This window comes from Saccostrea cucullata, unplaced genomic scaffold, assembly GCF_032062105.1.
Source record: "Saccostrea cucullata isolate Sc308-1 unplaced genomic scaffold, CSIRO_AGI_Scuc_v1 ctg65, whole genome shotgun sequence".
Taxonomy (NCBI): Eukaryota; Metazoa; Mollusca; class Bivalvia; order Ostreida; family Ostreidae; genus Saccostrea; species Saccostrea cuccullata.
The window spans coordinates 175402-200900 of record NW_026938807.1 but is presented as its reverse complement, the minus strand read 5'-3'; the positions used below and the strand labels follow the sequence as shown (position 1 = coordinate 200900).

The window sequence follows — 25499 nt, the reverse complement described above, 5'->3', positions numbered from 1 at the left end:
ACGTCACCATGGAGAGAAACAGTAGAGCAACAAGACACCATAATCTTTGAACACGGGTAAATTTACTAGCATTAGGTCTCATCGTGAGTGAAAACCATAAATGGTCATCAAAGAATCCGCGTCGACTACTCTCATTGAAAACGAGACTTCCGTTCACGTGATCCTGGGTCAAGGGTGATAACTCCATCCAGGTCTTGCTATCGTGAGCAAAGGAAAGCCATTCTTCGCAAATAAATATGTACCTGGTTAATGAATAAAAATTAACTGATTATTAGTGATTATATTGTGAACGTATATGTAAACAGATGGAATAGGAATCAGTTTTAGGACACCTGCTCTATTTTGTAGAATTTATTATTTTATTGGATTGAGAAAAAAGATTTACTTTTCACGTGTAAGTGCATCCTCTATCACGATTTTAGACAACAACCAATTAGGATTATTTCCCTTGTTGTCATGCCAAACTGTGATCTTCTGTAGCTGTCCCAATTCTTGCTTTGTTGTCAGAAGAAAATTGCAACATGTACCACGTGTAAAGTTCTGAAGGTAAATAAATAACAAACAGAAACAAAACAACTATAAACAAAATAGCTTAATATCAACTTAATGATAGAACAGAATATAATAATAATTTAATATGTTTTAGGTTTCAAGAAAATGTAAATTTATTTAAAAGTATAAACAGTACTGTCGGCAAATTTGAAATTACCCATGTATATATTATAGCTAAATACAGTCAAATTCATACTTGCCGACACCCATCACTTAGAATTCTGTCGCCTGTTGTTGAACTTTCGCCTTTAAGATTAAAATAACAGTGTGACGTCAGGAACCGCGACGATCGCACCGCCGTATAAATGGAGAGGAAATACATACAGGTTTCTCCCTCACCGTTATCAATAAGAGGAAGGTATAGCCACTGAAAAAGTTTAATAAGTTCCAGTAAACTTGCTTCTAGAATCCTTTGGTAAAGTACCAGGTATTATTTGATATGACAAGATTTTTGCATGATTAAAGAAAAAAATCAAAAAGTTAATGAAAAAAATCTTTTATTTTCGTATTTTAATTTAACAATAACCGATATCGTACAGTTGATTTTTTTAATAATTACCCTGTAATGGTCCTCTTTATCTGCCCGGCGGAGGAATACATTGACCGGTATAGTTACCAGCAGTACAATGATAATCGCCACTAAAACATGAGGAGTGCTGGTCAGCCTCTCTAGGAAGTTCTCGAAGATTTTATCAAAATCGATTGGGCTTGGAGGGATAAATAAAGAGTTGGCAGCAAAAGTCCCGAAAAAAGAGTTTTTGATCACAACATTCGTCCCCTGTACACTATATACCTGTCAAAAAACATCAAATTAGATATTCTATTACTCTTATAGAAAATGAAATACAAGTATACGTTTGAGAAAACATCTTCCAGATCTGTTACAAAGGAAACAGATGAACATTTCTTACTTATTTTGTTTCAAAAGATTTTTTTCTTTTCTTTTCTTTCTTTCTTTTTTTTTTGGGGGGGGGGGGCAAATACTTTGATGAGCATTAACTGTATTTTCTAGGGAATAATTTTTTGTTCCCGCTTTTGCGAAATCAAGTCTACAAATCACATTCAATCCCATTCGTCTGTCAGTCTGTCTGTCTGTAATTTTGTCACGATATGGTTTCATATTTCACATGTATATTGCGTTTGACAAGACCTTTCAAAATAAGCTACGACTTTTTACCCCCATGACTATGACTTGCAGTTTGACCATTTCAAGCATTTTAACATTATTTTCAATTTCTCATATCTTTTGAATAAGGGAAATGACTTCCGTAATATACATTAACTCAAAATACATTTTAAAAAACTGAACATCGGACTATATCTCATAAATCATTACTATATTATAAATAAGTTTCTTAATAATTTTCACTTTTATTATTTTAAATTATTTTAAATACATGAATATATTTCATTTAAGCTAAGTTGAGTAAGATAACGAAAAAAGGCGACACCTACCCTTGCTTTATTACTTTTGCTCCAGTCGTCATTCTCCAGGTAGTAAGATTCCAGATCCAAGACCCGGTACTGGTGGATTTCTGAACAGGTGTTAACAATAATGTAAAAGGGAAGATAACGAACAGATAACGAAAAGTGACAGATCTCAACAAACAAAATAAATAAACAGTGGAAGTCTGTGAAAATATAATTTACATAAAATATAATAGATGTTTCAATTATTTTTAGATCATGTCCTTTTGAAAGTTATTTAAGCATTCATCTAGCATAGTTTGTATTTATCAAAAGCACTACTTACATGCATCAGATACATCTTACTTACGTGAAGTTCTTGAGAAATCGTCGTCTGAAAAAGGATATCAATGCGTATGTTACTCTTTTTATACCTACAATGATCATAACTGACCATGAAATTCATCAAAGAAATTGATATGTCACCACACTTTTACTATTAAGATATATCCATCTGAAATTCTGGGAGCTGAAAAGCAGTGACACTTACGAGTAAATGAAATGATTCTCTTATTTTCGACTTATCACAAGAAATGACTTTATATTTTTACATTCACCAATATGACTTATTAATCAGAAAACTGCAAACAATTGACGGTTCTGTATTGCTTTCTCCAAAAGTGATTTTTATCTTTAAGCAAATCATTCAAAGTCTAGGAGTTAGGAATATAAACATTCTTACCTTGACATTTCACGGTCATCAACAAGGGAGGTATATACCCTCCATCGATAAATTCAGTGTTATAGATTGTAATTTGAAGTTCGCTGTCTTTGTAGAATAAAGGTAGACTCCACGGGCTCTTCCTAACAATCTTGTTGTCACCTCGGGTGACCACCTTGATATTATACGATCTACGTGATGGATACCCCGTCCAACCAAACAGCCCATAGAGAGTACAGTCGTACCGACTTTTCAGCTTTATATCGACGACCATTGCCTCCACTGATAAATTTGTATGTGCCACAAGTTTCCATTCCTCTCCGTTGTGATTCATGTCTATCCATTCAGTATTTCCAGACAAGACCTGAAAATTGTTGGATAGCCATGTAACAATGCATACAGCATTGTAATGTATGTTTAATTCTTTTTTGTAAATTCCATTTTTTTTAAAATTGGCACTATGTTATAATTAAATCAGTTGAAGGGGCCAGTATTTTTAAATGACTGTTTGCTAAAAGTAACTTCGTGAATTCTTTTAAAATTGAACGAATAAACACATGATAGACAAAGCAAAATTAAGGGTAAATCAAAATTTATCATAACGGTAACGCACCTGACTGAGGTCCATTGTAGTCGTTAACTGATCCTGTAGATCATACAGTCTGACGTCATTTCCTCTTCTGTCAGTTATAACAATTCTCACAACAGAGGACGTGATGTTTGCAGCATTTGCAGAATATTTGTAAGGATTACTTTTGTATGTCAGTACCTGATATATTTAAGACAAAATGGTTATATCTGGAATCATAAATGCTTGTTTTTAATGAAATTGAGTAATTCATTGTATTTACAGATAATGTATCAAAGATTTCAGATTTTGTAATAAGATTTGAATTACATTGATGGCTATCAGACTATAACCAATGTGGTTTTGGAGGGTGCCCCAGTAAGGTAACTCCAGTGATCCATATCGGGCCTGATAGAGAAAAGGTGCCTTTCTTCCAGATGTTTTTATGACGGTTAGGGATAGTATTGGATCATCTGGGCGCTCGTCGATGGTAATAAAATCCCCCTCTCCATAAGCAGATCCAAGGTATAAGTTTGTCACTTTAACAAGGTTAGCCTCAGTTCTTTCGATTAAATAGGTGCACTTTAAAACATTCAAATGAATACTTCTCAATGTCTTTTTTAATTGTTTTCAAAGATTATCAAAAATGAAATTATTGAACAATTTCATACATATCAACGTATCATCTCTTAATAAAATATAAATCAGTGTAGAGGGCATGAACACGGAACCTTTGAAGTTCCAAAGGTGGCATCCGGTGCTTTGGAGGGGTCAAACCCGCCGTGCGCTATATGAGTCCTATGCATTGCATAATCTGGTAGATTGATCATTCAAAATACTACCTATTGATATTTGCTAATAATGATATTACAACAATGACAATAGAGTTTACGAATGCTGAGATAAAATGAGGTGTTTGAAATTCCTGTTACATCAATTTATCAGTAACCTATCAGTAACTGTCTCAATTTAAGAACTAACTGTACTCTGAGCATGGCATGCCCTCTCGAGTATCGATTAGGTTTGAAGATGTTAACATCATATGCAGGTGATAGCAGAATATAAAGCACAATAACTATGTAAGCTGTAAATTTGCAAGTAGGATAAAGCATGCTTTCGGTTGCAATCTTCAAAAATCCTGAAACAATTTCTTTAGAGAATAAGACGTTGAATTGAGTTTAAATATTGAGAATGTAAGCTTACGTTTTCTGTCGTGTTTTTACAATCAGCTACTGGTAATTGTAACTGGCATCCCTCTATATCCAGGATAGATATAACAAAACTTATACTGGCCGCCATTTCTGCAATAAAGAATTAATATTCCACTACTTGGTTTACTTTCTATGGACGCCATTGCAAGTTTAAACAGCCAAAAACATGGCGGGCAAATCGCAATATTGGCGCTAAACAATAATAATAATAATTTATCATGTTTAAACAGTCGTGTTTTACAATAATTTTCCTTGATTCCTAAATTACTCTTTTGTTTATAGATTTTTTGAAATTGCTTTAAGCTATTATTTATTACAATCAACTTCGTGATTACATATTGTGAATTATGTAGCAGTGAGCATTTTATCTAAAACAAAAGGTACCTTTCGTTAGGGGCAGAAGGTCCTCATATCGAATGCTTTGGAACTTCTCGTCCATTTCCTCAACAACTAAGGTACCAATGCATGCTAAATAATACTAACAATATATAAAAAAAATTAGTTATATCTATACATTAAATTGTAAAATATAAAATACATATGTTATTTTGATATCTATCTAAATTCAAGTTCTTAACGAAGCAAGTTTACATACTTTTGGACTCCTGCAGAAGTACACTATAATATATGCATTGAAAATATCATAAAGGCATTCCAATCAGATATGATGAATACTTGCGATAGATTTTGAAAGCTGATAATTCGCTGACAGATGCTCTTGAATAATTTCATGCGCATCTTTCATGTACTTTTCTGCTTGTGGTAGAGTGAAATTATCATTAACCACTGAATTCTTTAGAGGGATCAAAGCATCTGAAATATTCAAAAAGTAATTCAAAATTCATCATTGTTTTATCTCTCAGATTATACAGTAAATGTTTTGCTATCGAACATAAAAACATTTTAAGAGAAAGGGATACATATTAAACCAAAGAAAGCATCTCCGATCAAATTAATTTAGTTAATTTAAGAAAGTAATTATACAGGCAAGTATCAATGATAAAATATAGTAAAAAGAGAAATTACTTTAAACTCTCCAGACTTTATATTGCTGTAATTAATTATGTTCTTACTATCCGTACAGTGTCCACCATAAAAACCTACGGTACAGACACAATATCCTACACCAAACTTATCGTAAAGGCAAGTGCCTCCGTTAGAACAAGGGCAAGGTGTTCCGATGTGTGAAAAGCTCAACACAATGGCAAATACAGCTGTTGAAAAATATAAACATTGGTATTATATCATATGATTGCATTAAATGAGTTTAAAATATATTCTGGCAAAAGTCAAGCAGGTACTGATGAATAATTCTAAGTACAGCAGGATTATACATGTAAGTCTTCATTGATTGTGTCCAGAAAAAAATGCTTCATATTTTTGAGAACTTAGTTCACAAATATTATCAAGTACCTCGATTATAAACTAGAATTCTGATGATATTCTTTGTACACAAAACTAAAGAAATAAACAACTTGAAAACATTTAGTCCTTCACTTGAAATAAACATATCAAATTCACATTCAACATAAAAAGAATTGTTAGTCTACTGTCCGCGAAAGGAAAAATATTCGTAGGGATTGCATGCACTATATTCCAACAAGGAGTAAATCGGGATCTTATAATATCTTACAATTTCTATACATATAAGATCTCCTTCAGTTTTTGAGTGATTATGATTTTCCCCTACTAGTTACATGTTTCCCCTAGAATTAAAAGAAAAAAACGATATCCATGCAATCAGAAAAAATTTAAAAAAGTGTGTTTTGGTTTTGCGTTTAAAAGGTAAATTCAAATGTTTATGACTGACAAAGAGAAAAGTGATTCATAAACTTTGAGAGATCGAAGAAAAATAAGTTTGAACTACAACCATAGAAACAGATCGCGATTTCAATAAGAAATTAAGAAATATTTCCTAGGGATAGTTTATCATACCAAATAGCCTTATCATGGACTCCATGCCGTACTCTGAAAAGAAAAAAATATGTTTAAGGTTAACCTTCTATCAGTCTGGCCGAACACATCAATGATTAACGGAATAAATTTGAAACAATTTCCTGTTTTTATGTTCTTTTTTCCTTTCAGAATTTAAGAAAAAATTTCTTATGGACGAAAAATGTGAAGTTCATATTTGCAATGTAAAAACTATTTACATAATACATCTATATCATGGAATATTATTCCATACCTCCTCTCTCGTCTGATTCCAGCACAGCTTTCCAAGAATAAAAGGAAAACTGGAAAGGTTTTAAAGTCGAATGTACTATTGTGTTTCAGCTACTTACATTGTGATATATAAGTGGGAACCTCAAATAACCACAAATAAACTTTCAATCCAATTCTAATAGGTAATTTGTTTGGTTTATTTGACATACACTCAATATTGAGTAAATGTTCTACTAACTAAAGCTTTTTTCAAAGATGGAACAATGTTTTGACATAACGTTTGATTAAACAATGTCGCATTATCTTATTTATTTTTCATCTCTCACGTTTTAACTCAATCGAAATTGTATTCTGTTTACACAAATTTCATTGAACAAATCCATCTTCAGCCCATCCCAGACTACAAGTTAATGTTGCCAAAAGGGTAAGGGTTACAATATTTAAATATTAGTATACATGTATACATTATTGTATATTTTAAGCAATTTAGTGACAGATACAAGTATTTATGACAAAAAAATCTACACGAGAGAGGAAACATGTTTATTGTATTTTATCTTTTATTGATATGTCCCTTATCCAGTTGCTTTTTCAATAACAAAATGGAACTTGTAAATTTACTAACCTTGTCATTGGTCATTTGCAAAATTATTTTGTTAAAAACATTCTGATTGTACACAAAAGTACTCTGATTGAGTTTCTTATTGACAATATCTTTGTTGATCTTGGAGACCAGGTCTTCCATCAACCTATTAGAATTCCAATTGCGCCCGTTATTAGCAGTACTCTTTTTGTATTGATACGAAGCAAAAATTGTCCAAAATCTGTTACATGATAAAAGAAACCACTTGTTATGGCCTTCAATTCGACATTTAGATATATCGACGATGTATTGTCAGTTAGCAATGGTTATTTCCATTCAATTGTCCATACGATATATCCCGGTGAGCTTGAGATAAAATATACCAAAGAGTCTGACACATCTGTTTCATATTTGGATATTTTACTTGAAAAAGATGTTAATGGTAATCTAACAACCAAGTTCTATGATAAACGTGATGACTTTAACTTCTCTATTGTCATCTTCCCTTACTAATGCAGCAATATACATTCATCAACTGCATACGGAGTTTATAACTCTCAGTTGATTCCATACACAAGAGCATACTCTACGTATGTACAATTTCTTAAACGGGGTAAATTATTGACAAACAAGTTGATGAAACAAGGATATCAACAGTCTCGCTTAAAGTCATCATTTCGTTAGTTCTATGGTCGATAGTCGATACTATTTACCTTGACATCAAATACAATTAATCATTGAGTCAAATGAGACTGACGTTTTCGTACTAATTGTTAGTCAATTAGTGACAAGGAGCACACAGCGAGAGCGACCGGTCGTCAGGAGCTGCTCACTTCTACTTGGCACCTGATCCTTTCATATTAATGATTTTTGATGTGATCCCAGTCAGGGTTTATTTTTTCTTGTTTTGATTATGTTGATTTCTTTTTCCCACTTCTGATGTTTCAGAGTGCCGTGCTCTTATTTTGTATTGTTTAATAAACTTTTCAGCTTGAATACTGTTCGTTATATCCCGATATTTGCATTCACTCTGCTTTCTCCCACTATGAACCTACAGGCTTCATTTTCGTCCATAGGCCTATAGACGCATCTTCTACTGCTATGAGTGCAATTCCTTTTTCACACTCGCATAGTACAGTGTACAAGCTTTACTACACTTGATACGTTCGTTCAGAAGTGTATATATGAAATGTATTGCAAAAGTAATAAATATAAGTTTTTAATAATATGGAAAAAAGAACTTCAGAATAATTTAAAATTGCTGATTTATATTTTTAAAAATTTAATTTTGGTCAATGTATTTCATTGTATAATAAAACGTTTGACAAATTGAAGAGAAGTGTCATATTTTTTTTCTCATGATATTTTCGCATATTTGTACAAAGAAGGATAACTCTTCTCCTTGGGTGTTTTAACATTTACAAAATCTATTTCAGCTCTTAATAATAAATAAAAGAACTTAAAAAATCAGAAAAGCATTCAAGAGTTATAATCATTTTTAAAGCATTCTCTTTTTTCATCATAGTTTTAAATTTATTTAAGCATTGAATGTAAATATAAGCATTGAATTATCATTTTTTGAAAGATGCAGTCTCATAACTGCAATGGTGTTTGCAAACAAATTGAGTTACGCGCCTGAGCGCGTTATGAAAATTTCTTTGCACACACCATTGCAGTTATGAGACTGCATCTTTCAAAAAATGATAATTCAATGCTTATATTTACATTTTTTAGCCCCTGTATTTACCGCAATTTTGATTCTTTTAATTAAAATTCCCGCCTTATCCTTCATGCAAGTTGCAATTGATAGAAGAGCTTTTGAAACAGCTTAATCCAAGTTTCCCGCCAGAGATTACATACGCCAGACAGTTTGAGGTCTTGTGTGTTAGTGTATTTATAACAATACTTTTTATTATGGTTAAATAAAGTAAATGTAAATATTGATTTATGTCAGAGGGTTTCAATAACGTTGATTGATTGATTACGTCACAACTGCATCAAAACAAAAAAATTAAGAGAATGTGATGACATATTCAAAATTATTAGAAGAAAATGTGCGCCATGATACGCAATTTTGATTCTTTTAATTAAAATTCCCGCCTTATCCTTCATGCAAGTTGCAATTGATAGAAGAGCTTTTGAAACAGCTTAATCCAAGTTTCCCGCCAGAGTTCGTTTACACACAATCCAAAATCCGCAAACGAAAATAGTGCACAATGAAACAAATAACAATAATCAAAGTTTTCTTTATTTTTCAATCTTAAATGATAAACTATATTTTGAAACAAAGAAATACAAATGAATGTGTTATGTGTATTTATATAAAATTTTATAAGACATTTTTATTATGGTTAAATAAAGTAAATGTAAATATTGAGTTTATCGAGGGTTTCAATCAAAAATTTCAACTTTTCTTCACTTTAAACTTGATTGATTACGTCAACACTGTATTTGTTTAAACTGTAATGGCGAAGTCACTTTATTCATACGCCAGACAGACTTTGTTGATTTGGTCTTGTGTGTTATGTGTATTTATAACTTGAAATTTTATAATACTTTTTATTATAGTTAAATAAAGTAAATGTAAATGTTGATTTATGTCAGAGGGTTTCAATAACGTTGATTGATTGATTACGTCACAACTGCATCAAAACAAAAAAATTAAGAGAATGTGATGACGGGGCAGCTGGTATCCAGATAACAGTGTTTGAGAGGCAAATACTTTAAATTAGAAATTGTTTGTGAATTATTAGAGAAAATGTGCATTAATTTATTAGGTCTACTGATTTCATAGCCGTCTGTTTTTCTTTACTGAAGACAAGAAGCCGTGTCCTGATGGAAGTCAGGATTTCCTTTGATATTCTTGGCAACATCAAAGAATGCAAATATAAGTAATAAATAACGTATATTCAGTGAATATGGTGTCATGAATAGCAATAGCTCCGCTGGCATATTTTCCTAGCGCGCATCATGGAATATGCCAGCAGAGCAATTGCTATTCATAACGCCATGTTCACTGAATAACGTTGTTTATTTCTTAAATATTTCACAGAGGTCATAGCTACCTTGTACACCTACTCAAATAGGAATTTTACCCCTCTTGTCATGTTAAGTGAATTAAAGATCGAGGGATCTGTACAAATTAATAACTTTTTAATATCAGATGTAAATCTTACATGAAAATATCTTTGTATAAAAATAAGATTATAGCCTGAATATCGCAATCTAATTAAATACATAAACACAGGTATAATATCATATCACTACGTTGATGAGAATGAGCGGACAGTTACGCCTTTTGGACTGTCTATGGAGCACAATTTTGACGAAAATGAAAAACAAGTCTCCACACACAATTATTTTTTTTATTTCCTATCACGAAAACTTCACCCCACGTAAATATGGGATGTTATATTATCTTTGCTTTTTAATAAACTGCAAGTGATAAAATAGTTCGAGAGACTATACAAACAAAAGTAATATGTTTTTGTTCCATCAGATGACGCTTGCTACAATATCTTCTTTGTTTGTTTTGTAATGTTCACTATTAAAACTGTATTTTGAAAGAACTTGGTTTTAATTCTACGTCAGTAACTCTGATAATCCAAGAAATACTTTCAGATCGCTTTCAAGGGAAATATTCATCATAATAACATTTCAGTCATTAATACTTTTAATATACCAGTTTGATGAGGTGAGTGTGGTGTACCGCACCAATCTCGGATTCCTAAACCTCATACAAACATTGGTTGATTCAGCAAATACTCTAGTAAGCCCTTATCTTAACTGTTTTAAAAAATATTCACTCCTGTAAACGGGCAACGTCAGACGCACTGTGCCTCAGATTCTTCTAGATATGGTGTAAAAGAAAAATTAAAGAACTTTATAATTAGTCAGAGACTTATATATCCCAATTTTTTTCTTAAGTTTATATTATCAAAACTTTCAACTTTTCTTCACTTTATACAACAATTCCTCGCAATTACACTGTAAATAAAATCTAGAATTATTAATATCGTAGACAACTGCTATTTAGATAAAATGAAGTAGGAACATTTTCACATATTGTGATTGGTCATCAGCAAAATTACTTCGTTAAACCGCACTTTGATAGTACACACAAGTACTCCGAAGTCGATATTAAAAGAATGCTGGAGTTCCTCATTGACAACATTTAGGTAGTCCTCGGAGACAAGCTGTTGGACAATCGATGGCCATATTTTTATGGGTAATAATTGTGAACATTCCTTTATTAGCTGACCCGTTTTTATATACCTACTCGTATAAAGCAAACTTTATTCAAAAACTTCTTTTCAAGTAGAAGAAACACTAGCTGTGGCCTTTAATTCCACATTCCGATAAATCATGTTTTGTCAATTAAAAGTTATTCATTTCGTATCTCGACACAATATATCGCACTATAATAAAAGACACCTGAGAGTTTGTCACATTGGTTTCATATTTGGATGTTTCCTGGTGTGACTTGTCAATAGGGGAAGCTTACTCACCCTGCGTACATGGTCCTGCCTCTGGAATTAACAGCTCAAAATATCCACATTCAAAGCATACCAATAGGGTGCATTTCAAACTAGGATTTTTCAGTATTGCAATGCATACAACTTTGAAACCTTTAATATAAAATAATTATTTTTTTTTTCTTTTCTATTTTTGACGTAATAAATTTTACGAATATTGTTTTTTTAATTAAGAAATAGAAGAATCAAAGGCCTGAAGGGCCTGCGAGTTGACTCGCTAGTGTTAATTTAGCTTTTTCATACATCTGGACACCATACCTTATATTCAGTTTATTTTGCATCTTAAGCGATTGAATATTATAAGTCTCCATGCTCGGTTAAAAAATAAAGTGTATAATTCTTTTCCTTTATATATACAGGTTGGCACTAATGGGCTTCCGTACAGTACATATTACTGTGAGAAGCAGCAATGCAAACTTGGATTCTACAATGAATTTAAGCACACTAGCTGCAGTGGTCAGTGTTATGGAGTAATTAGTTTAAAGATTCCCACTGCAAAGCTGGATTCTAAAAATAGATTTTTCAAGCACACTAGCTGCAGCTAATGAGAACAGCAGGTGTTTGTGTTAGGGAGTATTCTAGGTCAATTATAAATAAACTTCAGATAGGAAGATTAGATCCGCCTAATGTGCTTGAACATATATTCATACGCAGTAATTGTACATCGTGCCGATATTTAATCAAAAATTTCTTTAAAAGCATGAAGACGTAAATAATAATACAGTATGAAATTTTATACAGTTTTTACATCCTAAGTTTATACAATCACTCAAGCAAAAGCAATTTTTGCTAGAACTATAATATTTGGCGTATGGATCACCTTGATGAATGCGTGAGAAAGTTTACAGCTCTGAAACAGCTATGTCAACAGGGAGTAGCTCGCTACTCGATCCAACTCAAAAAATACGTATGATTGTTTAATTGTTTACAGAAATTTTCTATTCTCACCGATAGCAACCTTCTTCTTCACTACGTATACGTTAATCATTTAACAGATTTATTAGAAATGTTTATTTTTCATTAAAGAATTTGGTGTAAAATGTCAACTCTTAAAAAAGGAAATCAAAATAAATATTAAAACAATACATTTAAGAAGAAATCGTTCAATTAAATCCAAACCCCATTTATAATACAAAGATAGATTAAAAAGTTGATACCAATACATGCAAGATTTCTGAACGCAAGTGCATAGGAAAATAAAAGAGAAACACAAATTCAAATTTGATGTATTTCAAATACATTCAACATCGATGTAAATAGAACGAAAGCAAGCACACAATTCCTAGTAAAAGTCTATTTACAGAAGCCAGCGTTTGCAAATATTGAAGACTTAACTTTTCTGTACGCGCATTTACTGTAAATCATACTCTTAAAATTATCTTTAAAAATCTCATCACCGCGCATTTTGACTGCTATTTCTTTATAAATTATAATTTACTTCTAAAACTATAATTGTTAACCAAATCTTGACTTGTTATTTCCATATATGTGGTTTCCAGAACCTGATTATATGACACTAAGACCAAAGATAAAGCATTTGCTCAAGTATCAGGTAACCTTAACAACAAGTCTAGTTGGACTGCAGGCTTTCATTGTAACAAATGTAGAATACACAAATTCTGTTCCTTTAAATTTCACTGAGATATTTAGAATTCTTTTCATGTGGTGCTGATGTACAGGAATAGGTATGCGTAGATCCGAAACTGTGCAATTTGTTTCAACATTTACTGGCATCTTATCATCAGAGGAACTAACTTGCCTAAGATTCAGAACATCGTCTTGCAGCTTCTCACTTATGTAAAATTTGTGAAGTGACTTTTCACCAATTTTTATCGGTTGACCTTTTTTGGTCACATGATAGAAATTTCCTTCAGGGATTTTGTTGATAGGAGAAATGTCAGGTGTTATTTGAATACCATACCACATTTTACTTATTCTCGAAGAAATGACGGCTGGATTGTGTCCGAAAATAACTGCTCCCTTAACTACAGCCAAATCGGAGTCAGGGGGACAGACTAAACGAATTGATGGGTAGGTTTGCTTGATGGCCTGTTTGATTTCTTTGCAACCAGCATAGCCGCCAACGAGCAGTATTGAGTGAATATCATCAGTAACAACCCCACGAAGGCACTCCTGAATGCTTGAGACTGACGAAGAAAAGAAATCTTTGAAAACCTGTATTGGAAATTTAAGTTTGTCTCGAACCAGAAGAACATTGTCTTGGCTTAATTTCTTGGAATTTATTTTATTAGCTATAATAGATGGTATTTGGAGCATGACGTATTGAGATTTTTGTGAATCGACTTGTCTTTTCTTTATCTCAAAGCTCCTCCATAAGTCATGCATTTCAGTTCGATATGATTTACGCAAAGTTTCGAAATCACAGTCAAGAATTTTTCTTATATATTTCCAAAAACACTTATCCACGCATGTTCCTCCACAGTCACTTCCTCTGCAACACTTGAGTTCCCGGATCATGCCATTTGAGAGAACCTCGTTTGTTGTTATATCTACTGTACCACCTATTTTTTAAAAAGAAAAAACAACAAAAATATGATAAAGTAAAAGAAAAACGTTCAACCATAATTGCATCTAAAGTTGTACTAATTTAAACATTTTTCCCAATTTTTGACAAATTTACATAAAAAAATTACCATTCCCTTTTTAGCACTACAATTTAAACCCTCTTAGCCAGTTAACTTACCTCCAAGATCAACAACAACAAATTTTGTACCCAACATGAAGGCTAAAACACTGTCGGATTTTGTTTGGATATAGTTTTGCACTTTCAGCTCTTTACACATTACAGCAGCTGCTTCCGGTTCCAAACTGAGAAATAGATCGTCTGCATGAAGTCCCGCCTAAAATAAAAGGTAAGAGAGGTCGCCTTATGGTCTAAATCATTCTGTCCTGCATTACTGGAAATATTTGTGTCCCCTTACCTTTACAGCAGCTCTAATCATAAACTTCCTGGCTTCATCATTCCAAATTGCGGGAACAGTGAGAACCCATCGCACGTCATCCTCAATGACATTAGATTTTATTTGGCGAATGTCATTCATAATCTTACTCTTTAGGTGAAAAATAACGTCCGAAAATACAATTAAAGCTGGCATTGTACCTCCTTGATCGGCTTCTAGGACCAAGCCTTCTAAAGATCCCTAAAAATAACGGAATTACAAGAGTTAATTTTAATCAGTTGACTAAACATTTCTGACCTTTATATAATACAGGTAATATATGAAATGTTTCACTCCTGGTATCGTTGATGTTTAAACAATTAGATCTGTATAATTACCTTTGTATCATACAATTTCATTTTAAAATTTGTAAACTTCAAACAACGTTCCACAAGATCTGGGTCATTATAAGTCATTTCATAGTACTTATTGTCAGCTTCATATCCGAAACAGTCAAACTCTCCTTTCTCATTATACAATGCACAGGTGGATGTTTTCAGGGATAGGAACAGACCGTCATTCCATCGCGGGGTGAAAATATCCAAAGGATTACTGTTGAACTGCTCGCGGCTTGAAAAGGCGTACCCTGAATAAGTCGTTCCGATATCAATTGCCGCTACAAATTCGTAATTGCTCCTGGAAATATACAAAAATGGGAAGTCACAACGATCTAAAGGTGTAAAACCGCAAAATAAAACAAACTAAAGCTATGTGACTGGATTTGATAGGAACTGCAGTAGCTTATATCAGTTATATCATTCATATTTGCATTTATTGTTGCATGTAATTTGCCCCTTTTATGCAGAAGATGATGTGTACATAGTGACAGGGTGTAATCAAGATAAACATATCCTTTGCTTCATTGTATTTTCTACGTTAAATTTCTCCTAATTAAACTTTTGATTATGATGCTGTATGAAATAAATAGATTTTATATTTCAGTTTCACCTTTTGTCGTCTTCTTCATCATTTATTTCTGCATAAATCTCATCTTTCAATTCCCGTTCCATTCTTTGTTCTTCATTGCTCTAAAATGCGTATAATATGTCTAGAGAGCAAAATTCATAATGAGAAATCCATAATCATCTGACATTATTAATGATCTAAATCCCTACCTTTCTTTTATTTAATCTAGGTTTTGGTTTTGGTGGTCTTCTATTTACTTCTCCTTTTACATGCGTAGGTACCATGGTCGATGTAGAATTGTCACGCTTTTGTTCTTGCATGGGTTTTACTTCTGCATTGCAACTTTTCTGCTCGAGTTGTCGTATCCTGTCCTTAACAGAACCCGTAGATTCCTGTCCCTGATTTGAAACATACAAATGCACACAATTTACTAATTCATTACATGTACTTTATCTGAGAACTGGCTTTAAAAATGTATAGTGTCAAAATAAGTTATTAAAACTTTCTTTTTTTAAATTACCTTTCTTTGACCACCTGTGGTAGACAAAGTAGTATGTCCCGAGTCTTCTCTATGTGGTTTAGAGTCATTCTTTACTTTAAGATTTTCTATCTTCTTCAGAAGATGTTCACTTTTGGAAGGCCAGATTGTATCGTAATCCTCCGATTCCTTGTCCACTTGATCTGGTTTAACTGCACTTGTTTTTGGCTGCAAAATAATTCCCAAAATTTAATGTACATGTATGCATGTCATGGTCTCTCATTAGGACATATTTTCTCGAATTGATGAGTATAATGATTGTTTCCTATTCATTTGTTTCATATTACCTTTGACGCAAATGTCCTCGGTGGTTTTGGTGGTGGCACTGGATTGGACGTTTGCTTTTTGTCGGGCCCTGACATTCTATTACGATTTCCTTTTTTTATTTCGAAAATTCAATGTTTTGTTGTAAAAATGTGTCTGAAAAAAAATTAGTTTCGAGAGTAAGTTATTGCTCTCCTCTCAATTTTCATTTTCTAATAATGTTACATTCAAGAAGTAGCGATAGATAACTTTAATTTTTAGCACACTATTGTACTTACTTTTAGGTACTCGCAGTTAAAATTGACCTCAGTTTCTTAGCACTGACAGTAAAATAAATTGTGCAAACTGCATGTTTGTCTTGTCTTAGAGCTTTAACAAGATAAAACTTGATAGTGGGTCAAGGCGTATGGAAGGTTGTTATGTAGATGATTATCGATCTTTTGGGTTGAAGTCGTTTTTGGAAAATGGGGTAGTGGAGTTTAAATGCTGTATATTGAGTGTGTTAAACAATAAGCATTCATTACGGAACCATATCAAATTTCAAAATGTTACAGTTTTATAAATTCAAAAGCCATGGCTTTCTTTTCTTTCTCTTCTTTAAAAAGAGGTGATTATCTGTGTTTAAAGAATGTTACACATTTATCAATATTCACAAGCGATGGCGTTTTTTTTTCTCTTAAAAACATAACCAACTTTGTTTCAAACGTGTAAAAAAAATTATAATCACAAGTAATGACTTTTAAAAAAGCTTGGATGATTATCTCTGTAAACATAGAAGTAAACGTAAACATAAACAGTTTATTACGTTTCGCTGCGTTGGACATTCCATGTGATGTTGAATGAAAAGGGTAAAAACTGATTCATTAGTTTTCAAAAAATATTTTATGAAATTAATTTACAAAATTTACAAAATCGGAGCAGATGCTCGGAAGGCCTTAGTACGAGCCGTGTGTCGCTGTCTACCGTTCCAGAAAGAACTTTTTCACGTTAACAATGCTATCAATTAAACAAAACGAAATGTAAGCAAGTAACAACAACAACAAAAACATCCACCAATGATCATTCATCCGAATCTGTGTTTAAAATTATTTTTGAAAAATTTCACAAACCCTTCTCTATTTTCTCTGAATGTTCAAGGAAAGTTTTAGGTAAAGTTGAAATTTTAGAAAATAATGTTTGAAATATACGTTTAAAATAATTACAGTAAATCACTTCAAAAGTTACCCCGGTATTATCCCTGTATTTCCGTTTCCTTGAGTATAGTTACATTCAAGGATTCCTATCTAAAAACCTAAGAACCTAATCTAAGATAAATATCTACTTAAAATTTTCAAAAGCCCAGGTATTAATGTATTTTTCAGCTTTATCTTGTATAGTAAGACAGAAATCAATATGAACAACATATTGTAAATAGTATATTATGCAAATGTGCATGTAAAATCATTCAATGTGAAAAGAAATTTAAAGAATTTATTTTTTCCACAAGGTCAAAATTTCAAGGATTGCTGTCAACTTCTGATAAAACAACATTTCATAAAATAACAGGATTAGTAATCTAGAGATTTGATTTACTTTTTAAATTTAAAAAATGACATAATTACTTTTGTTAGATTTTAAATCAAAACGTAGCTGTATTTGATTTAGAGAATTTGATCAGCATTCCCTATGAAGCATAACTTGAAAGTAATGCAATCTATCTTTTCCCTCCACTGTCTCACTTGTTTGTAATTAACAAACTATATATCATTGAGTGGGTGTCATTTGGTATTGTGAACGTTCGCATTTTTGGATAATTTAAAGTTACATTTCCTCAGTTTGAATTAGCTTTCAGATTATTTCATGTACTTCAGTTCGATGTTCACGCCAAACTCAAAATTTTTAAAGTATTTGGTTAATCAAACACGACAAAGACCGATGACAATTAACGTTTCCGAAGTCACAGTGCTGCTGCGACAAATTGCAATACCACGCAATGTTTAGAGATTCGATGTTTAAAAAAAGATATAAATTAATTTTAAGAGTGAGTCTACTCATCATCTCTTGGATATGTGTGACTTACCCAAATCAGTCGTAAGAGTGTATTATATCTTAGCAAGATATTTAGGTGGGTACAAAAGCTAACCCTTAATCTCTCGGATGGGTGCAAAGTTAACCTATTTTCAATCCGTAAATGGAAAGGAATAGATTTATCAGCCGAATGGTTCGCAAGGACTAACCCTTATATCGCCTTGCGTAATCCTTTGCAGAATTTATAATATCTATGAAATTATTTTGCCATTTGATTCCCTTCGGATTCCCTTCAATTTGTCACTCTTAAAGTGAGTGATTCAAGGCCTTTATTATTTCAAAATTAATTTTTGACACATCTGCTTCATATTTGAATATCTTACTAGAAAAAAAAAGCGTTTAATACTAATATAATAACATAGCTTTATGTGAAATGTAATGACACCAACTTTTCAATTGTCAGCTTCCCTATCAATGCAGCAATTAATCTCTGTTAGCTGCATTTTGGGTTTACATATATCTCAATTGATTGGATGCGCAAGACCATGATGTACATAGGAACAATTTTTAAAATGATATAATTATTAACAAACAAAAATATAAATTGTCTTGTATAAAGTTATCATTTCGTAAATTTTATGGTCGATATAATGACCTTGTCAGCAAATACAATCCATCATTAAGTCAAGTGCAAATTCATTCTTATTGTTAGGCTAGTATTTTCACACTAAATTGTCGAAGGATTTTTACTTTATTTCCCGACCGTGACAAGTAGCACACTGCGGCTGTACACCCTTCGGCAGGTGATATTCAATGGCAACAGATCCCATCTCGGATGTTGTAGAGGTGTTTGTTTGCTCTACTCCTGATTTTATTGTTTAATTGGACTATTTAGCTTAAATAATACTTATCTCCACATATTTTATTATTTATGTCACCAGTAATAACAGGTCTAAAGTATGAGGTGATCGAAGGAAATCACAAAGACATTGGATGGTTTTGTTTCAGATTCGGTTTACCGCATTATACGTAATTATAAAGAATTAACCCTAACATTTGTTATAAAAAAATTAAATGGCAACGTGGACTTGACTTAAAAATCTCACAGATGGCTTCATCCTATAGTGGAGGGCCCAGAAAAAGCTTTTCACAAAGCAAATAGGACTTGTGTCAAAGAAGAGTTACATTTCTTTCATCAATAAATCGTTTGAACAAATAAAAAAAAAATAGCTTCTGTGATTTGTCTTCATGGCCTTTAGGTTATTTTTGATTTTTTAATTTTATTTCTAAACACTGTTCATTTTGCTTCGCAACAACTCGTTGGTTTTTTCATTTTCAAAAAGATTTTAACTAATGAATTAACATATATAATATGTTGGCTTTGAAGGGATCTAGCTTTAATTTCTTTAGGTGAATTTTCTCTTCCATTATTTTATAACTTTCTCAGTTTTTGAGACGCCAGAATATACATTTTCATGCTTGTAGTCTTCAACTAGTCTGATCTTTACACCATGCAAAAATGAACTTACATACAACATCAAATGTAGATAGGTCAGATTAAAAACAAAACATATACAGGGGTTAACATATCATACGTGTGAAAATGTACAGAAAAGGATGCTGTGTTTGACCTTTCGACACCCTTTTTGTGTTACAGATTTAATCGAGTGTCTAGCCTTTGTATTAAATTACTTAAATAATTTGATTTAAAAGAAGGGATATTGTATTTTTAGGTTATAAAGTATATCACAAATTGTTTAGAGTCAGTTTTTTCTACGGGAAAATGCTCTTTTCACTCTGTTTTCTTCTATCGAACATGAAGTCATGATTCCATGAATGCATCTGATGCTTTGAATGTGTTTAACAGAACTTTTATTTTTGAAAAGCATCACACAATTTATTTAAAATACACATATTGTTTTCAACCTAATTAAAATTAAAACATTTTATGACTTCGTGGAAATTTTCGGAATGGATGTAATAACAGTATATGCATAAATTGTACATTTGGTGAATTAAATTTTACTAGATGTACAAAGAAAGTAGATATGTAAAGTTAGCTAACTAAAGAAAGTTATCTTTTTTTACGGATTACGTTTACTTGATTCTTATTTATTTCACCCCCCTTCCACATGTAATATTGTAGGCGTGTGTCTCACTCTGTATGTAAGTGTGTGTATTTCTGTATGTGAGTGTGCCAAATGTTCGCTTCCGAACATATATGTAATGTGTTGTTTCTGTAAAAAAAAAAAAAAAAAAAGTTTACTTGATTTAAAATCTAGAGAGAAATCTCAAGTATTTAAGTTATATATTAAAATATGATGCGTGTTTGAAAGTATTCACATCATTCAAATTCAGATTCAGTGTTTGAAGGCAATCAAATCACTAATTCAAAATAAAGAGAACTTAACAAAAATTTAATACCCATAACGAAGGGATAAAGACGAAAACAAGTACATCCAATCCACCAAAGTATGAATCATATTTTTATATTTTAAACAATCAAGCAATTTACGGAACATTACATTGCTTCAGAATAAACATTAAAAGATCGCACACTCAACAGCTGGCTCGATTTTGGTTTGGTTTGATTTTTTTATGTTACAATTTGTAAGTATTGCTTCTTAATAAAAAAAAAAAACGTACAAGTCTATCAGAATAGGAATCGGAATATTCATCATGCATACAAACTAAGACTGGTCAAATAAAACAGTTCAAAGTATAATGGAAATGACATTACTTATATACATGTAGTATAGATTTTTGTTGCAGGCATTTTGTTCCATTTTGGAATTCGGTCATTACACATCAGATGTTTTAAGGGATACGTTTGAAATGAATAAGATACTCTAAGACTTACAAATATACTAGAATGCATTCTTTAGAGATAAAAGCGAAATTGTTATGCAAGAAATTCAGTTAATGTTTATCACTTTATCAGATCAATGTTATTCTTCAAACATTATCTAAAGAATATCATAATATGCTTAAGTAAAACATTGATCGTGTTATACGGTATAACATTTACGAGAGAAATTTGCTGTTAAAATGATTTTACGTTTGACGTTGTTCCTTGATGATTAATCTGTACAGGTGATAAATTGATTAGATTCTCACATAATCGATTGACCCATAATTTAGCTGAAAGCTTTTTAATTTTTTTTTTTTATGAGAGTCTTTGAATAGAAGATGCCCGAAACTTCGATGACGGCCATTTTTTATAAAGCAAGTTGGCCAAAAGGAAGATAAATTAAAAAATTAAGAATCATGAGATCACCTTGAACTTACTATAATCCAACTTATATTTGCGACGACTTATTTTCGTGATTTACCGGGGGTAAACTAGTTCGCGACGATTAGTTATCGGCGATCATGCCCTTTTAGGAACTGTTGTTAAAGGACACAGAGACTTTTTGGATCGGTTCGTGGCGAGAAATATTCGCTATAACGAGACTCGCGTACAGTTTTCGCACACAAATAAAAGTTTCTACAGTATGTCCCTTTGACAAAGTTCAAGTTCAATTTTTTTCATATACTTAACTTTGCATTTGATATACCTCAAAAGTACGTATTTGGTATTTAACTTTCAGAGGTTCGATGGCAATTTGTATACGATGATCATATTGATTGATTGATTGTTGTTTAACGTCCCTCTTGTGCATTTTTCACTCATATGGAGACGCCACCACTTGGTGGAGAGCTACAAATTTTGTCATATACTTGGCACTTAGGGCTATCGAGCAGTGAGAAATCTTTTTTGTGCCAGCACCTACTGCGACGAGGGAACCTCGGTTTATACGGTCTCATCCGAAGGACCGGTCTCCATGTCCCACTGTGGGATACGGACCCGCGATGTAAGGATCAACTCCCAACTTCGCTACTCTAGAGTCGACGCTCTAACCACTGTGTCACGCCGGTCGATGATTAAATACTGCAAATGCAAATCACCAAAAAGTTTCTCTTTTCACGAGAAAGTAAATTGCAAGCATTTCTTAAATATTCTTTAATATTCGTTTTTGGAAAGCTTAGCTCGGTAATGATTCAATATACTTTTTTAACAATCATATTATCCTGATTAGGGTGCCAACTTGCAAAAAACTTGTTTTTACTTCTAACAAAATTCAACAAGACAGTTTAGACTGATTTATTTAAGAAAAAAACCCAAAAAAGAATATGAATTTATAGACAGCTATAAAATACAAAGAAATCAAACACCTTTAATGAAAGACCATATTCTTTGATATCGTAAACAGCTATTTCTTCGACCTGTGTGTTTACGCATGCACATCCTACACAGAAGGACCCCGAGGTTAATAATAATTCGTAAACATACAGTTATCATTCTCAAAAGTTTACTAAAAAATCACAAATTTTGCACAGAGCCAACATGGACATCTTAAAACAGGGGTTGGATCAGGTGCCTTGAAATAGTAAATAGCCGTCTTCTCCTGGAAATTATTTGTAGGTAGAGTATCTTCCTTTTATATCGAATCAACTAGGAGACACATAAAAGCTAAATGTAGGTGTTAAAGGCATATTGCTTAAATACCAAGGAGGAATGATGACAGAGAGAAGTCATCACCTTTATCATGTCAAGTTGTCAGTTTGCCCCCAATTTGTTACGCTGCTAAATACCCAAATATTGAACAAATATGTCGGACTCTGTGGTGTCGTCTATTTCGGGTTTAATAGAATGGATTGATGTTACAAAAGTCCTTTTGAGACTGAATACAGTCTTTTGAGATTGAATACAGTTCTTTATCTCCATATACGAGGGGTTATCAAAAAGTTCGTGGACTGTCGCCATAAAATTAAAACCGCTTTAGGTACATCAATGAATTTTAAAATATCTGGTTAGCATCATCTTTTCTATCTATAGAATAAACCGCAGATCATAAATTTTATTTTTAAATAAATTAATAATGTTTTTGTAAGCTATGGTATGTCCAAGCGGCGCAACCTCCAATATGGCATTTTTTCGACCGAAGCATAACTAAGAAAAACTCTTTTGATATGAACATTTGACATCCAAAAATCTGATTAATTAAGGTATATGTTGGGACACTATGGCTTCATAAAATATGAAGGTTTCAATTCATTCTGAAAGTTCTATGAAAATTTATCGTTAATTTGACATGGAGTGTCTAAACAAATAAGTCCTTGAAAATGACGTCAAAAGGGGGAGGGGTTTCACTTTCCAACATTCTATAAAGTATTGGCCCTGAAAAAAGTGGTATAGACCTAGGAAATGTTTAAACTGGCTATGGAGAAAATTAATGCATCCAGAGAACTTGTTTTTTTAATGTAAAAAAGGTTCTGAGAGAAAAGGGATGCACAGTTAATGTCGATTCCTAGTCAAGGTGTGAAAAATCATTCACGTCAAAAAATGACGTTGATCATATGTTGTAGGTATTAAACTCCCAAAAGCAAAATATGCTGGCACAATCGAGCGAGAATCTCTCCCAATGTACCAATCCATTTGCAATATTATATGCATTTAAAGCCGCAGTTCCTGACATTGTAAAGTCATAAAAACAAGACGGATTTAAGTCCTTACTCAACTCCAGGGAATTTCATCAAATTAATTGTATGAGGTAGAAGAAGCGGACATTGAAAAACAATGACGTTATGGGACGTCATGAAACTAAACGGCGACGGCGCCGGGTAACCATATAATGTCTTTTTTATTTTATCATATTTTAGCAAAAAATGAACGAATCAAGCTCAAATATTCAACATTTCTTTATTTTTTGTTGCTTTATGTCCCTTACAAATTTTGAAAGCACAGAATACATAGTGCTAATTTTACTGCCTCAGTCCACGAACTTTTTGATAACCCCTCGTATTTCATAGACCAAAGGTATAGAATAATTGTTATTCATAAAACAGTTTTCAGGTAGGATTGTTTGAATAATTTCAGCTTCAGATGAATTCAAAAACAGTGGGTGTTGTCAATGCGAAAATTCTTCACATTCCATGCATTATTAATTAGCTTTTAAAAAGTTTTTTCTTACGTGTCTGATAGACATTTTGAAATTTAAATCGTTTTAATTTTTGAAAATTTGTTAACTTCCTTTTCAAGAATTTTCATTCATATTGATTGATGAGATGCCACCACTTCCCGGTGGAGAGTTTCAAATTTAAGACCTATACTCGACACTAAAAACCATGCAGTAATGAGGAGGCTTTTTCATGTCAGCACCTTCTACGACAGAGGACCGGTTTATACGGTCTCATCACAAGTGCTGGTTTCCACGTCCATTGTTGGATTCAAACGCACGACGTAAGAATCGACTGCTATCACAATCTAGGAAAAAACGTTTAGCCATTGCGCAATGCGGGCAACAATTTTAATGTTGAATTAAAAATAAATAGTACTTTAATTCAGCATTGAGGTTTATGTATTCCTTTTCCGCGGTACAATGACTCTCCAACTTAAGAGGTAAATAAAACTTCCTGTATAAAAATAGACTACAAATGAAATGAAAAACACTTGGGAAAAATTTCTAGTACTAATCCAGTTAAAATTTTAGTAAATAGTTATTTCTCAGGCTTGTGAGTAGAATTTGGTGAAAAGTCAATGCAAAAATTGGAATAAATTGTTTAAAGCGAAAGGAATAAGTAGAGGGATTTGATAAAATACTACAATATATCTTATCATTATATCAATAATGTTTATATTAATGACAACTTTATTTGAACAACCGTAGTATAATCGAATAAGAATAATCCTAGTCTGACCTGTAAGACATGGAATGTAAGATTATTTCTTTCTCCATCATACATTGTTGTCAAGTGACAGATAAATGTATACGAGATGTCTAACTGTCTTTAATTGTAACAGTACTGGTAGATTTCGGCGCGCATGTCTGAATTTCCTAATACACCAACTGCCAAGAATTAGAAGCAGCATGTAGTTACACCCAACAACCATTAGTACTGATATGCAAAGCAGCTCAAAGACTGCAAATACTTTTGTAAATAGTATGAATTGTCAGATATTCGTCAACGATGTCAATCATACTTTTTTCAAGTTCTTAGGGCAAACAATTTATTCCTGTATTAAATATATGTTATATTC

General features: G+C 32.4%; 2 protein-coding genes and 1 long non-coding RNA gene across 3 annotated transcripts; all 3 read right to left on the bottom strand.

Moving 5' to 3' along the window:
* Positions 1 to 381: 381 nt before the first annotated feature.
* Positions 382 to 3649, bottom strand: LOC134251417 (polycystin-1-like protein 3). Its single transcript, XM_062733826.1, has 7 exons — positions 3602 to 3649; positions 3294 to 3449; positions 2702 to 3044; positions 2008 to 2087; positions 1112 to 1345; positions 749 to 919; positions 382 to 540 (listed from the first exon to the last, which is right to left on the bottom strand). The coding sequence occupies exons 1-7, from the start codon at positions 3647 to 3649 to the stop codon at positions 382 to 384; spliced, it is 1191 nt and encodes a 396-aa protein (XP_062589810.1).
* Positions 3650 to 3653: 4 nt separating this feature from the next.
* Positions 3654 to 4895, bottom strand: LOC134251430 (uncharacterized). The gene is made up of 3 exons (XR_009988741.1): positions 4844 to 4895; positions 4452 to 4549; positions 3654 to 3830 (listed from the first exon to the last, which is right to left on the bottom strand). It is a non-coding gene; the product is annotated as an uncharacterized LOC134251430 (long non-coding RNA).
* An 8062-nt stretch (positions 4896 to 12957) lies between these two features.
* Positions 12958 to 16549, bottom strand: LOC134251429 (heat shock 70 kDa protein 12B-like). Its single transcript, XM_062733836.1, has 8 exons — positions 16435 to 16549; positions 16130 to 16315; positions 15819 to 16007; positions 15652 to 15731; positions 15042 to 15339; positions 14686 to 14904; positions 14448 to 14604; positions 12958 to 14265 (listed from the first exon to the last, which is right to left on the bottom strand). Exons 1-8 carry the CDS (start codon positions 16507 to 16509, stop codon positions 13292 to 13294), a joined length of 2178 nt encoding a protein of 725 aa, XP_062589820.1. The 5' UTR covers positions 16510 to 16549; the 3' UTR covers positions 12958 to 13291.
* Between the last annotated feature and the right edge of the window lie 8950 nt (positions 16550 to 25499).

What these genes read in the sequence shown, in the direction of transcription:
- LOC134251417 (XM_062733826.1), bottom strand. Translation starts at nt 3,649, where the DNA reads ATGGATCACTGGAGTTACCTTACTGGGGCACCCTCCAAAACCACATTG. An exon ending in CACCCTCCAAAACCACATTG is followed by an intron (nt 3,450 to 3,601) that starts GTTATAGTCTGA and finishes TAAATATATCAG; the next exon opens with GTACTGACATACAAAAGTAA. An exon ending in ATAAAGAGGACCATTACAGG is followed by an intron (nt 920 to 1,111) that starts GTAATTATTAAA and finishes AAACTTTTTCAG; the next exon opens with TGGCTATACCTTCCTCTTAT.
- LOC134251429 (XM_062733836.1), bottom strand. Translation starts at nt 16,509, where the DNA reads ATGTCAGGGCCCGACAAAAAGCAAACGTCCAATCCAGTGCCACCACCA. An exon ending in CGAGGACATTTGCGTCAAAG is followed by an intron (nt 16,316 to 16,434) that starts GTAATATGAAAC and finishes ATTATTTTGCAG; the next exon opens with CCAAAAACAAGTGCAGTTAA. An exon ending in CCACAGGTGGTCAAAGAAAG is followed by an intron (nt 16,008 to 16,129) that starts GTAATTTAAAAA and finishes GTTTCAAATCAG; the next exon opens with GGACAGGAATCTACGGGTTC.